Below are 13,263 nucleotides of genomic sequence, written 5' to 3' on the forward strand. Positions count from 1 at the left end.
ATAATGAAACAAAAATCAACATAGCAGGAAAGACAGTAAACAAGTGGCAGACATTTAAGGAGGGAGTTCATGACTCAGCAAAAATATTTCCCAGTAAGGAGGAAGGATTCTAAGAGAGGGTTAAACCAACCATGGCAAACGAAGAAATTTAAGGAAAGTGTTAAGAAAAAGCATATAGGAGGCAAAGGTCAGTGATAGCACTGAAGATTGGGATAAATTCAGAATCCAGCAGAGGAGGACTGAAAAGATAATAAAATGAGAAAATAAACGAGGGCAAGCTAGCGAGGCATATAAAAACTGACAATAAGAGCTTCTTGAAGTAAAGGAAGAGAGATCAAAGTGAATGTAGGCCACTTAGAAAATGAATGTGGGGAGATAATTATGGGGAATAGGGAAATGGCAAAGGAATTAAATATATTTTGCATCAATCTTTATGGTGGAAGATACTTTAAACATCCCATTAATACGAAAGAATATGGGGGAGGAATGAAATACCATCCCAATCACTAGAGAAGTGGTATTAGACAACTAATGGGGCTAAAGGCAGATAGGTCTCCTGTACCTGATGGTTTGCAGCCTAGGATCCTAAAAGAAGGAGCTAGAGATAGTGGATGCATTGGTTGCAATTTTCCAAAATTCCTTGGATTCTAGAGAAGTACTGGAGGATTGGAAAACTACCAATGTGACACCCCCATCAAAAAGTAAGGGAGGCAAAAAGTGGGTAAATATAGGCTGATCAGCCAAACATCTATTGGTGGCAAAATGTTGGAATTAATTATTAAGGAAGTAATAGCAAATTTGGAAAATCACAATCTAATCAAGCAGGGTCAGCATGGCTTCCTGAAAGGGAAATCGTGTGACTATTTTATTGCAGTTTTTGGAGGAAGTCTCAGAGTGGATAGAGGAGAACCAGAAGATGTGTTGTATTTGGACTTCCAGAAAGCATTCAACAAGGTACCTCACAAAAGGTTAAGTCATGAGATAAGAGCCTATGATGGATAAAGAATTGGCTAATGGGCAAGAAACAGCGAGTGGGGATAAGGGGTTCTTTGTCAGGTTGGCGACCTGCAACCATTGGGTTCCACAGGGATCAGTGATGGGACCGCAACTGTATACAATATATATTAATGACTTGGAAGAAGGAAGTTAATGTACCGTAGCCACATTTGCAGACAACACAAAAGTAGGTGGAAAGGCAAGTTGTGTGAGGGATACAAACAGGTTGCAAAGAGATAGGTTAAGTGGGCAAAAAGTTGGCAAATGGGAGTATGATTTGGGAAAATGTGAAGCTGTTCATTTTGGAAGGGATGACAAAAGGAAAGTATTATTTCCATTGAGAAAAACTGCAGAAAGCTGCAGCACAAAGGGACCTGGGGGTGCTTGTGCACGAAACACAGAAAGCTAGCATACAGGTAATCAGGAAAGCTAATGGAATGTTTGCCCTTATTTCAAGGGGGTTGGAGTATAAGAGTAGGGAAGTCTTGCTGCAACTGTACAAGTTACTAGTGAGACCACATCTGGAGTACTGTGAGCAGTTTTGGTCCCCTTATTTAAGGAAAGATATTATTTCATTGGAGGGTTCAGAGAAGGTTCACTATGATGATCCCAGGATTGGAGGGATTGTCTTATGGACAAAGATTGGGACTCTACTCATTGGAATTTAGAAGAATGAGAGGTGATCTCATTGAAACATACAGGATTCTTAAGGGCCTTGGCAGGATAAATGCTGAGAGGATGTTTCCCCGCATGGGAGTGTGTAGGACCAGCGGGCATGGTCTCAGAACAAAGGGATGCCAATTTAAGACTAAGATGAGGAGTTTCTTCTTCCCCGAGGGAGTATAGGAACAGGAGTAGGCCATTCAGCCCCTCGAGTCTGTCCCACCATTCAATGAAATCATGGTAATCTGTGACCTAACTCCATATACCTGCCTTTCTCCACACCCCTTAATATCTTTGCATAACAAAAATCTATCTATTACAGCTTTAAATTGACAACTGATCTAGCTTCAACTGCTGTTTGCAGGAGCGAGTATAGCCCCTGGGGCTATACTTATCTCTGTGCCCCAGAGGGATTACCTCAACAGCTTCTCGTTTGGCCAAACCTGTTGTGAACCTCGCCAACGTGATGTCACATTGGTGAAGTATGAATATTTTGTGAGGTGGGGGGGGAGGGGGGAGAGGAATCATGTGGCAAGGGTCCACTAATAACATTTAAATTCATTGAAATCTATTCAAATGAGGTCCACGCCCTTTGTGGATGTCTGTACAGCTATAAAGTTCTCAAAATACATGTTTAGGTACCATAGATGCTTGGAGCCTTTTCTGCAAAGTAAGGAAAGCAGGTAAATAAAACCTTTAAAACAGTATATTAGAGAAACGCTAGTAGAGGTTGTTCAACACACAAGGAGGCTATTCAGTCTCTCATATCTTTACAATAATAATAATTTTTGTTAGTGTCACAAGTAGGCTTACATTAACACTGCAATGAAATTACTATGAAAATCCCCCAGTCGGCACATTGTGGTGCCTGTTCGGGTACACAGAGGGAGAATTCCGAATGTCCATTCACACAAGCGTGTTTTTCGGAATTTGTGGGGAGGAAACCCACGCAGACACAGGGAGAACGTGCACACTCCGCAGTGACCCAAGCCGGGAATCGAACCTCGGACCCTGGCGCTGTGGAACGTGCAGACCCCGCACAGTGACTCAAGCTGGGAATTGAACCTGGGATCCTGCCGCTGTGAAGCAACAGCGCTAACCGCTGTGTTACTGTGCCACCCATCTCTTTGAAATGAGTCCCACTTATCCATGAAACGGCAGGTTCGTCGGTTTTTCAAAAAAATGTTTTCAGCTTTTATATAGTTTAAGCTGTTAAATAAACCAGTCATCAAAGCATTCAGGTGATGGAAAATAGGTAAGGGATAGACTTTTCATAGCGGACGCTACAGAAATGAGTTGAATGGCTATTTATTCCTGATTTTGCAGAAATTCTACCAATGCTATGGTGGGTGATTGGAAGAAACCCCATGGAAATTCTGTCTCTAAATTTTTCTTGGTAGTCTTTTCTGGAGTCGCTTTGGGGCTACTACTGTACCTCTGTCACATTATTTAGGTAAACTAATGTAACAACCGTAGGCAATAGCACCAGTGGGGTTCCATTATTGATTTGCTTCTGATAGCCGTAGCCAGTTCTGCATCGATTCTTAATCTGTTCATAAGGAATAGGCTCATCATCATGGACTTAACTTCATAACTTCCTCCGGGTGCTCCGGTTTCCTCCCACAAGTCCCGAAAGACGTCCTGGTTAGGTGAATTGGACATTCTGAATTCTCCCTCCGTGTACCTGAACAGGCGCCGGACTGTGGAGACAAGGGGATTTTCACAGTAACTTCATTGCAGTATTAATGTTGGCCTACTTGTGACAATAATAAAGATTATTATTAAATGGATTTTTGAGCAAGTGGAACAGGTTTTCTCCAAGATCTGCTTTCACTTCCATTTCAGTCCAATTTCTCTTTAGTTGGATGTTGGCCCTCAAACCATTATCTTTGAGTTGAGACGTTCCACAAGAGGTGTGCGTGTGGTGCGGAGAAACGGAATTGAAATTAGATGGAAGGAGTTTGGTTTTAACTTTAGCACAGAAATTACTATAGAAATCCCCATTAAAGGGAATTGGGATTTGTTTTTTTTGTATTTCTTCTAGAAAAACACTTACCAGAGGCCTTGGACCAGAAACTCAGGATCTGGGAATCTGTGCAGAAAGAGAATTATCTAGCTAGTTTGGAAAAGGGAAAGAGAGAGAGCAGCACTGAAAGATTGAAGAAAACCTCCACCAAGTAAGTATTTGGAGTGAAAACTTGACTTTGTCATATAAGCACTGTCAACAGTGGACCGATATCCTGGTCTGCTGTTTCTTTGTCATCATTGATCAAAACCGTGGAACTTAACACCATCATGAGACCACCAGCAGTACAAGAACAGTAGCAGTTTAAGGATGGTAGTAAATGCAATCTCACCAGCATTGGTTCAAATCTGTTGAATAAACCAAAAACAGTGTTGTCTCCAAGAATTAAAAGCTGGAAGAGCGCCATTCTGTTGAGGTGCTCTTCAAGCAATAGGGTCAGAAAAAAAAATTCTCACCATCATTATTAGAAGATTCCTGTCTCCCATGTCCAAAATGATTGCTGCAGCTTTTTCTTTTGAAGCATTTACAATTTTGAAAACGGCTCACCTTTATATTTAGCATTCTTTAAGTCTCACATTACTATTAACACTTCCCCAAATAGATTCTTCACAAGATTACTGGGGGGGGGGGGGGGGGGGGGGTTATTAAGATAAGGTACATGAGGAAGTCCACTTGGCTATTCTATCTAGTAGCCTCTAACGGTCTTGCTCATGTTAGCAAGGACACCGGGTATCTTTCTTCTCTTCAAAATAAGAGCCATGTTATCTTTTAAACCCAGCTGGGGATGGGGCCTCACTTTCATATCTCCAATAGGTGGCATCTCCAACATTGCAGATAGGACAGATGTTTGTATTTTTTCCCCCGTGTTGCCATACTGTCTATATGTGCCATTCCTGATTAATTTTTCAAGTTGATTTTCCCCAGTTTATTTTCATCCTGTTAAAATCGGCTATTTTCACATTTACCCTAATTTCTTCTCAATCTGTACCTTTAACCTTCTTTCAAAATTAAAATCCAAAGCTAAAATTTAACTCACTGAAATCCCAAGTCCAGTGTTTCATCATAACTCAATCCCCAGACCACTAATGGTCAGTCAGCATCAGCCGGTTACAGTTCAATATTATATTATTTTGTGTGCGTAAAAAGTTTCCTCAGCTTGTTAAGTAGCATTATTAGACATTGCTCCTCTGCAATTTTCTTTGCTCCATTCTTATTGGCTTGGACTTTGTTGTCAGAAGCAAACAAATGATGCTCACAATGCATAACCTTTAATAGCTGCCCAGAGATTTTTGAGTGGGCTTTTACATGGCAACATGCTGTAAATTAAAGAACCATTTCAGTGCCCTCAACAAGGGTTTTGGGAGCTGTGTGAGCAGGCCTAGCAACAGCGCCTCTTCAATACATTCCATGAGGTGACTGTGTGGAGTTTGTACACTCTCCCCACGCAGTCACCATAAATGCCAGTTACCCCTTAATGGTTTGTTAAATCTTAGTCATTGCAAAGCAAGCTCCCTGGCACTAGATTTCCTGCTTCGTGTCTGCGCGAGTTTCTTCTGGGTCCTCCAGTTTCCTCCCACAGTCCGAAGATGTGCAGGTTAGGTGGATTGGCCATGCTAAATTGCTCCTTTGGTGTCCAAAAAAGATGTTGGTTAAGTTAAGTGGTTATTGGGATATGGCGGGGAGTGAGCTTGAGTGGAATAGTCTTTCAGAGATGGGAAAATGTCCATCTCCTGCACTGCAGGGACTCTATGATACGATCAAGGTCTAACTTTTTCTGGCATGTTTAATAGGTATCCAGTGGGTATATCAATTTCATGTCTCTCAGAGAGGTGCAGGCCAACCCCAACAGCAACTTCTTAACTTATGTGTTCAACTGCACATATGGATACCAGAAGTTGGAGTTTGATTTACTTTTTAATAACATCAAGCACTGATAACCTAGATCTGGTTATTCTAACGCATTCTTTCCCAGGATGTCAAGACTGTGGCCCATCTTTACCAGTTTGTCTTTTCTCTTGCAATCTACACATTTTTAAAATAATCTGATCCGCCTTGCCTTCCTCATTTGAACACTGGTGTTACTGAAAGGTCTGGATCCTATACCTAGATTTTTAACAGTCAAAAGGCAAATCAGAAAAGACAAAATCTGAACCAGTGCAATGTCGAACATCTGGGGCGAGATTCTCCGACCCCCCCCGCCGGGTCGGAGAATCGCCGGGGGCTGGCGTGAATCCTGCCCCCGCCGGTTGCCGAAGTCTCCGGCACCGGAGATTCGGCGGGGGCTGGAATCGCGCCGCGCCGGTTGGCGGCCCCCCCCCCCCCCGCGCGATTCTCCGGCCCGGATGGGCCGAAGTCCCGCCGGCGTAAATTAAACCACCTACCTTACCGGCGGGACAAGGCGGCGCGGGCGGGCTCCGGGGTCCTGAGGGGGACGCGGGGCAATCTGGCCCCGGGGGTGCCCCCACGGTGGCCTGGCCCGCGATCGGGGCCCACCGATCCGCGGGCGGGCCTGTGCCGTGGGGGCACTCTTTCCCTTCCGCCTCCGCCACGGTCTCCACCATGGCGGAGGCAGAAGAGACTCCCTCCACTGCGCATGCGTAGGAAGCTGTCAGCGGCCACTGACGCTCCCGCGCATGCGCCGCCCAGAGATGTCATTTCCGCGCCAGCTGGCGGGGCACCAAAGGCCTTTTCTGCCAGCTGGCGGGGCAGAAATTCGTCCGGCGCCGACCTAGCCCCTCAATGTTGGGGCTCGGCCCCCAAAGATGCGGAGCATTCCGCACCTTTGGGGCGGCGCATGCCCGTCTGAATGTGCGCCGTTTTGGGCGCCAGTCGACGGACATCGCGCCGTTTCCGGAGAATTTCGCCCCTGATCACAATGTGCAAAGTATTGTATGTGGGTGTAGCATTTGTGCACATCTTATCTAGCACATGGAAGTTTGCTTGCACCACATGAATAGGATACAATAATAAATAGCATGTAATAAATGACAATGGAACTGACATGCACAAATCAACTGCATCGTGTCTAACGAAGGCCAATTATTAATTTATGTTCAAACAATATGTTTCCATAATTTAAACTTACAGGTTCCAGAACATTCTAGAAGCTACAGGAAATGTATTGCTTAATTAACCAATTGATCAATTTAAGCTAATTTCTGTTCACAAATAGAAACAAACTTTTAGGAGCTAGGTGGCAAGTACAGCATCTTCAAATTGGTTTCTGGAATTTGTTCAAATAATTTTGCACAGGTCATAGCTGGAGACTACCCCATTTCCTGAGTTGTCCTGTGTGCCAGTATATGGCTAATTACACCCAGCCTCAACTTAAATGGCACCTATTTAATCATAGCAGAGATCAAAATCTAATGATTTAATTATACGGTTTGTTCCGATTAGGGTGGATTCATTGTCAAAATCAATCAACAGGCTTCAAGAACAGGAAAAACGTCTCATAACCCTCGAGACAAGGGTAGGTCAAAACTGATCCTGATTTCATAGCATGCCCTACCAGAGCTTTATTTGTGATCATTTGAATATCGTGATGGTAACTGTCAGGTTTGGGAGTTGTGGCTATATTTTAAACTTGGTACAGTGACACAAATGCAACTCACTGGAGCTGCAACAATGTTGAGGAAGACTGCTCCTTACCACTACCTTCATGGAAATATAAATAACATTTACATGGGAGATGGGAAGGAAACGTTTAACAACACAAAAATATAATATCACTGCAAAGAGGATGTGTACATTATTTTGTCTACGACAGTCAACCACCTAACTGACCAAACAAAACATGCACAAAGCACATCAGTATTTTGCCTGTTTTGAAAATGAGTAAAGCATTTAGTGGAACAAAGCATTAAAGTAGTAGAAGATCTGGCACTGCTGTATGCTGGGCCTGGTACTGTACTGGGATGTGTCATCACAGATAATATACTAGGCCTTTGATGGTATGGTACTAGACTGAAAATATCAAACCGCTACCAAGCCAGCCAGAATATGCTAGTTCCAATTCGATGATAAACATTTGTTCAGAGCCAACTATATTAATTATGACCAATGTGACATCAAACTGATATGCCAGATACTGGTTACACATTCAATATGCCTGGTCCCATAGTTGGAATTTCCCGACAGGTTGCTAGTCTGTCCCCCACCTTAGTTGAAGGTGCTTTGTGGTTTCAGTTCTATAATCAAAATGCAGGCGGATGGGGGGGTTTAAACTAATGCAGCAGGGGCATGGGAACCTGGATTGTAGTTTTAGGGTAAGGGAGAATGAGAGTATAGAGGTCAGGAGCACAGATTTGATGTCGCAGGAGGGGGCCAGTGTTCAGGTAGGTGGTTTGAAGTGTGTCTACTTCAATGCCAGGAGTATACGAAATAAGGTAGGGGAACTGGCAGCATGGGTTGGTACCTGGGACTTCGATGTTGTGGCCATTTCGGAGACATGGATAGAGCAGGGACAGGAATGGATGTTGCAGGTTCCGGGGTTTAGGTGTTTTAGTAAGCTCAGAAAAGGAGGCAAAAGAGGGGGAGGTGTGGCGCTGCTAGTCAAGAGCAGTATTACGGTGGCGGAGAGGATGCTAGATGGGGACTCATCTTCCGAGGAAGTATGGGCTGAGGTTAGAAACATGAAAGGAGAGGTCACACTGTTGGGAGTCTTCTATAGGCCTCCAAATAGTTCTAGGGATGTAGAGGAAAGGATGGCGAGGATGATCCTTGATAAGAGCGAAAGTAACAGGGTAGTTATTATGGGAGACTTTAACTTTCCAAATATTGACTGGAAAAGATATAGTTCGAGTACATTAGATGGGTGGATTTTTGTACAGTGTGTGCAGGAGGGTTTCCTGACATAATATGTTGACAGGCCAACAAGAGGCGAGGCCACGTTGGATTTGGTTTTGGGTAATGAACCAGGCCAGGTGTTGGATTTGGAGGTAGGAGAGCACTTTGGGGACAGTGACCACAATTCGGTGACGTTTACGTTAATGATGGAAAGGGATAAGTATACACCGCAGGGCAAGAGTTATAGCTGGGGGAAGGGCAAATATGATGCCATTAGACGTGACTTGGGGGGGATAAGGTGGAGAAGTAGGCTGCAAGTGTTGGGTACACTGGATAAGTGGAGCTTGTTCAAGGATCAGCTATTGCGTGTTCTTGATAAGTATGTACAGGTCAGGCAGGGAGGAAGGCGTTGAGCGAGGGAACCGTGGTTTACCAAAGAAGTGGAATCTCTTGTTAAGAGGAAGAAGGAGGCCTATGTGAAGATGAGGTGTGAAGTTTCAGTTGGGGCGATGGATAGTTACAAGGTAGCGAGGAAGGATCTAAAGAGAGAGCTAAGACGAGCAAGGAGGGGACATGAGAAGTATTTGGCAGGTAGGATCAAGGAAAACCCAAAAGCTTTCTATAGGTATGTCAGGAATAAGCGAATGACTAGGGAAAAAGTAGGACCAGTCAAGGACAGGGATGGGAAGTTGTGTGTGGAGTCTGAAGAGATAGGCGAGATACTAAATGAATATTTTTCGGCAGTATTCACTCAGGAAAAAGATAATGTTGTGGAGGAGAATGCTGAGACCCAGGCTAATAGAATAGATGGCATTGAGGTACGTAGGGAAGAGGTGTTGGCAATTCTGGACAGGCTGAAAATAGATAAGTCCCTGGGTCCTGATGGGATTTATCCTAGGATTCTCTGGGAGGCCAGGGAAGAGATTGCTGGACCTTTGGCTTTGATTTTTATGTCATCATTGGCTACAGGAATAGTGCCAGAGGACTGGAGGATAGCAAATGTGGTCCCTTTGTTCAAAAAGGGAGCAGAGACAACCCCGGCAACTGTAGACCGGTGAGCCTCACATCTGTAGTGGGTAGAGTCTTGGAGGGGATTATAAGAGACAAGATTTACAATCATCTAGATAGGAATAATATGATCAGGGATAGTCAGCATGGCTTTGTGAAGGGTAGGTCATGCCTCACAAACCTTATTGAGTTCTTTGAGAAGGTGACTGAACAGGTAGACGAGGGTAGAGCAGTTGATGTGGTGTATATGGATTTCAGCAAAGCGTTTGATAAGGTTCCCCACGGTAGGCTATTGCAGAAAATACGGAGGCTGGGGATTGAGGGTGATTTAGAGATGTGGATCAGAAATTGGCTAGCTGAAAGAAGACAGAGGGTGGTGGTTGATGGGAAATGTTCAGAATGGAGTTCAGTTACAAGTGGAGTACCACAAGGATCTGTTCTGGGGCCGTTGCTGTTTGTCATTTTTATCAATGACCTAGAGGAAGGCGCAGAAGGGTGGGTGAGTAAATTTGCAGACGATACTAAAGTCGGTGGTGTTGTCGATAGTGTGGAAGGATGTAGCAGGTTACAGAGGGATATAGATAAGCTGCAGAGCTGGGCTGAGAGGTGGCAAATGGAGTTTAATGTAGAGAAGTGTGAGGTGATTCACTTTGGAAGGAATAACAGGAATGCAGAATATTTGGCTAATGGTAAAGTTCTTGGAAGTGTGGATGAGCATAGGGATCTAGGTGTCCATGTACATAGATCCCTGAAAGTTGCCACCCAGGTTGATAGGGTTGTGAAGAAGGCCTATGGAGTGTTGGCCTTTATTGCTAGAGGGATTGAGTTCCGGAGTCGGGAGGTCATGTTGCAGCTGTACAGAACTCTGGTACGGCCGCATTTGGAGTATTGCGTACAGTTCTGGTCACCGCATTATAGGAAGGACGTGGAGGCTTTGGAGCAGGTGCAGAGGAGATTTACCAGGATGTTGCCTGGTATGGAGGGAAAATCTTATGAGGAAAGGCTGATGGACTTGAGGTTGTTTTCGTTGGAGAGAAGAAGGTTAAGAGGAGACTTAATAGAGGCATACAAAATGATCAGGGGGTTGGATAGGGTGGACAGTGAGAGCCTTCTCCCGCGGATGGAAATGGCTGGCACGAGGGGACATAGCTTTAAACTGAGGGGTAATAGATATAGGACAGAGGTAGGTTCTTTACGCAAAGAGTAGTGAGGCCGTGGAATGCCCTACCTGCTACAGTAGTGAACTCACCAACATTGAGGGCATTTAAAAGTTTATTGGATAAACATATGGATGATAATGGCATAGTGTAGGTTAGATGGCTTTTGTTTCGGTGCAACATCGTGGGCCGAAGGGCCTGTACTGTGCTGTATCATTCTATGTTCTATGTCCAATTGTTTCATTTTGATACCTGCACCAATTTTTAAATGAAACTTGAAAAAGGAAGCTGCACTTCCCTAGTTCAGTTCTTGCTGTTTTTACAGATGACATACTGCAGTGATGTTCTATCCTGGATGATCGAATCCTTTACTCAACACAACCTGCATTGTAACAGACCTCCTCCAACATACACAGGTACTCTTACTTTCTCTCAACTCAGCTTGGTAGCATACTGGACTACTGATCTGGAGACTAGAGTTCAAATCTCACCACAGCAGCTGTTGTCAACTTGGGACGCGAATTGCATGCAGGCCAGATAGGGAGTTGTGTGAGGTATGTTCCCTTAAGGATGCAAGTGAGCTAAAGCTTTTTTAAAAAGACAATGTCAGCTTTCATGGTTATTTTCCTCACCTTAGCCCACAGAACACCAGTTTATTGAATTCATTTTCACAATTTGCAATGAGTTCCAGCTTGCTGATCTAATAACAATGGCCACTTTTGCTAAAAATTCTGTACAGATACAAGTTTGTTGCTAATACAAGTCACATGACCGAAATTCTCTGCATGCCCTTGCATAAAGAAAATACAAACCAGACTGCTTGTAATCCAAAGAGAAGCTGAAAGAAAAATGTCCATTTTCAAATGAAACTATCATAATTTCAATGCACTGACCAAATTCATTTGAAAGTTAACGGAGCCCGTGAGAGTGTTGGATTCAGCAGGTACGTTACAAATCCACCAAAACGGCCTTCAGACTCTGGGCTAGTGATGCTGCTCAGAGACCTATGAACAGAGCATTTTTCATTTATCCATGATTCAAAGCTCAATTCAAAGCCTGCACATAGAGTTCACACAGTATTTGTCTCAGCTGGTGTCATTCTTAGTAAATCACATGGGTTATTTGCCATCAAGCTTTCCCAAATACATGTGGTTAGGCAGTATCCATTTAAGACAAATATTTAACTTCCATCAGTGGCCATTCAAAATTCAATAATGGCGTGCCATTGCATAATTATGGTGCCAGCTCAGGAAGACACAAACACACAGGGGTTGCTAAATGAAACAAAGCAGATCTCCACTGTTCACCTTCTATTTTGTAGTTGCACAATAAATGGCGAGGGAAATTGCAAATGCACTCGTGATAATTTACCAAAATTCACTAGACTCTGGGGTGGTCCCGGCGGATTGGAAATTAGCAAACGTGACACCACTGTTTTAAAAAGGAGGTAGGCAGAAAGCGGGTAATTATAGGCCAGTGAGCTTAACTTCGGTAGTAGGGAAGATGCTGGAATCTATCATCAAGGAAGAAATAGTGAGGCATCTGGATGGAAATTGTCCCATTGGGCAGACGCAGCATGGGTTCATAAAGGGCAGGTCGTGCCTAACTAATTCAGTGGAATTTTTTGAGGACATTACCAGTGCAGTAGATAACGCGGAGCCAATGGATGTGGTATATCTGGATTTCCAGAAAGCCTTTGACAAGGTGCCACACAAAAGGTTGCTGCATAAGATGAAGGTGCATGGCATTATGGGGAAAGTAGTAGCATGGATAGAGGATTGATTAATTAATAGAAAGCAAAGAGTGGGAAATAATGGGTGTTTCTCTGGTTGGCAATCAGTAGCTAGTGGTGTCCCTCAGGCATCAGTGTTGGGCCCACAATTGTTCACAATTTACACAGATGATTTGGAGTTGGGGACCAAGGGCAATGTGTCCAAGTTTGCAGACGACACTAAGATGAGTGGTAAAGCAAAAAGTGCAGAGGATATTGGAAGTCTACAGAGGGATTTGGATAGGCTAAGTGAATGGGCTAGGGTCTGGCAGATGGAATACAATGTTGACAAATGTGAGATTATCCATTTTGGTAGGAATATCAGCAAAAGGGATTATTATTTAAATGATGAAATATTAAAACATGCTGCTGTGCAGAGAGACCTGGGTGTGCTAGTGCATGAGTCGCAAAATGTTGGTTTACAGGTGCAACAGGTGTTAAGAAGGCAAATGGAATTTTGTCCTTCATTGCTAGAGGGATGGAGTTTAAGACTAGGGAGGTTATGCTGCAATTGTATACGGTGTTAGTGAGGCCACACCTGGAGTATTGTGTTCAGTTTTGGTCTCCTTACTTGAGAAAGGACGTACTGGCACTGGAGGGTGTGCAGAGGAGATTCACTAGGTTAATCCCAGAGCTGAAGGGGCTGGATTACGAGGAGAGGTTGAGTAGACTGGGATTGTACTCGTTGGAATTTAGAAGGATGAGGGGGGATCTTATAGAAACATATAAAATTATGAAGGGAATAGATAGGATAGATGCGGGCAGGTTGTTTCCACTGGCGGGTGAAAGGAGAACTAGGGGGCATAGCCTCAAAATAAGGGGAAGTAGATTTAGGACTGAGTTTAGGAGGAACT

The 13,263-nt window shown here is 43.9% G+C and overlaps 1 protein-coding gene across 1 annotated transcript in view; it reads left to right on the forward strand.

The window, feature by feature from the left end:
* trpm5 (transient receptor potential cation channel, subfamily M, member 5) overlaps window positions 1–13,263 on the forward strand; it is a 183,793-nt gene that overhangs the window by 166,854 nt on the left and 3,676 nt on the right. The window contains exons 23-25 of the mRNA XM_072518897.1: window positions 3,704–3,836; window positions 7,085–7,157; window positions 10,964–11,054. Coding sequence (XP_072374998.1) covers window positions 3,704–3,836; window positions 7,085–7,157; window positions 10,964–11,054 — 297 coding nt within the window. The remainder of the gene's footprint in view (window positions 1–3,703; window positions 3,837–7,084; window positions 7,158–10,963; window positions 11,055–13,263) is intronic.

This window comes from Scyliorhinus torazame, chromosome 10 (assembly GCF_047496885.1).
Source record: "Scyliorhinus torazame isolate Kashiwa2021f chromosome 10, sScyTor2.1, whole genome shotgun sequence".
NCBI classification, from domain to species: Eukaryota; Metazoa; Chordata; class Chondrichthyes; order Carcharhiniformes; family Scyliorhinidae; genus Scyliorhinus; species Scyliorhinus torazame.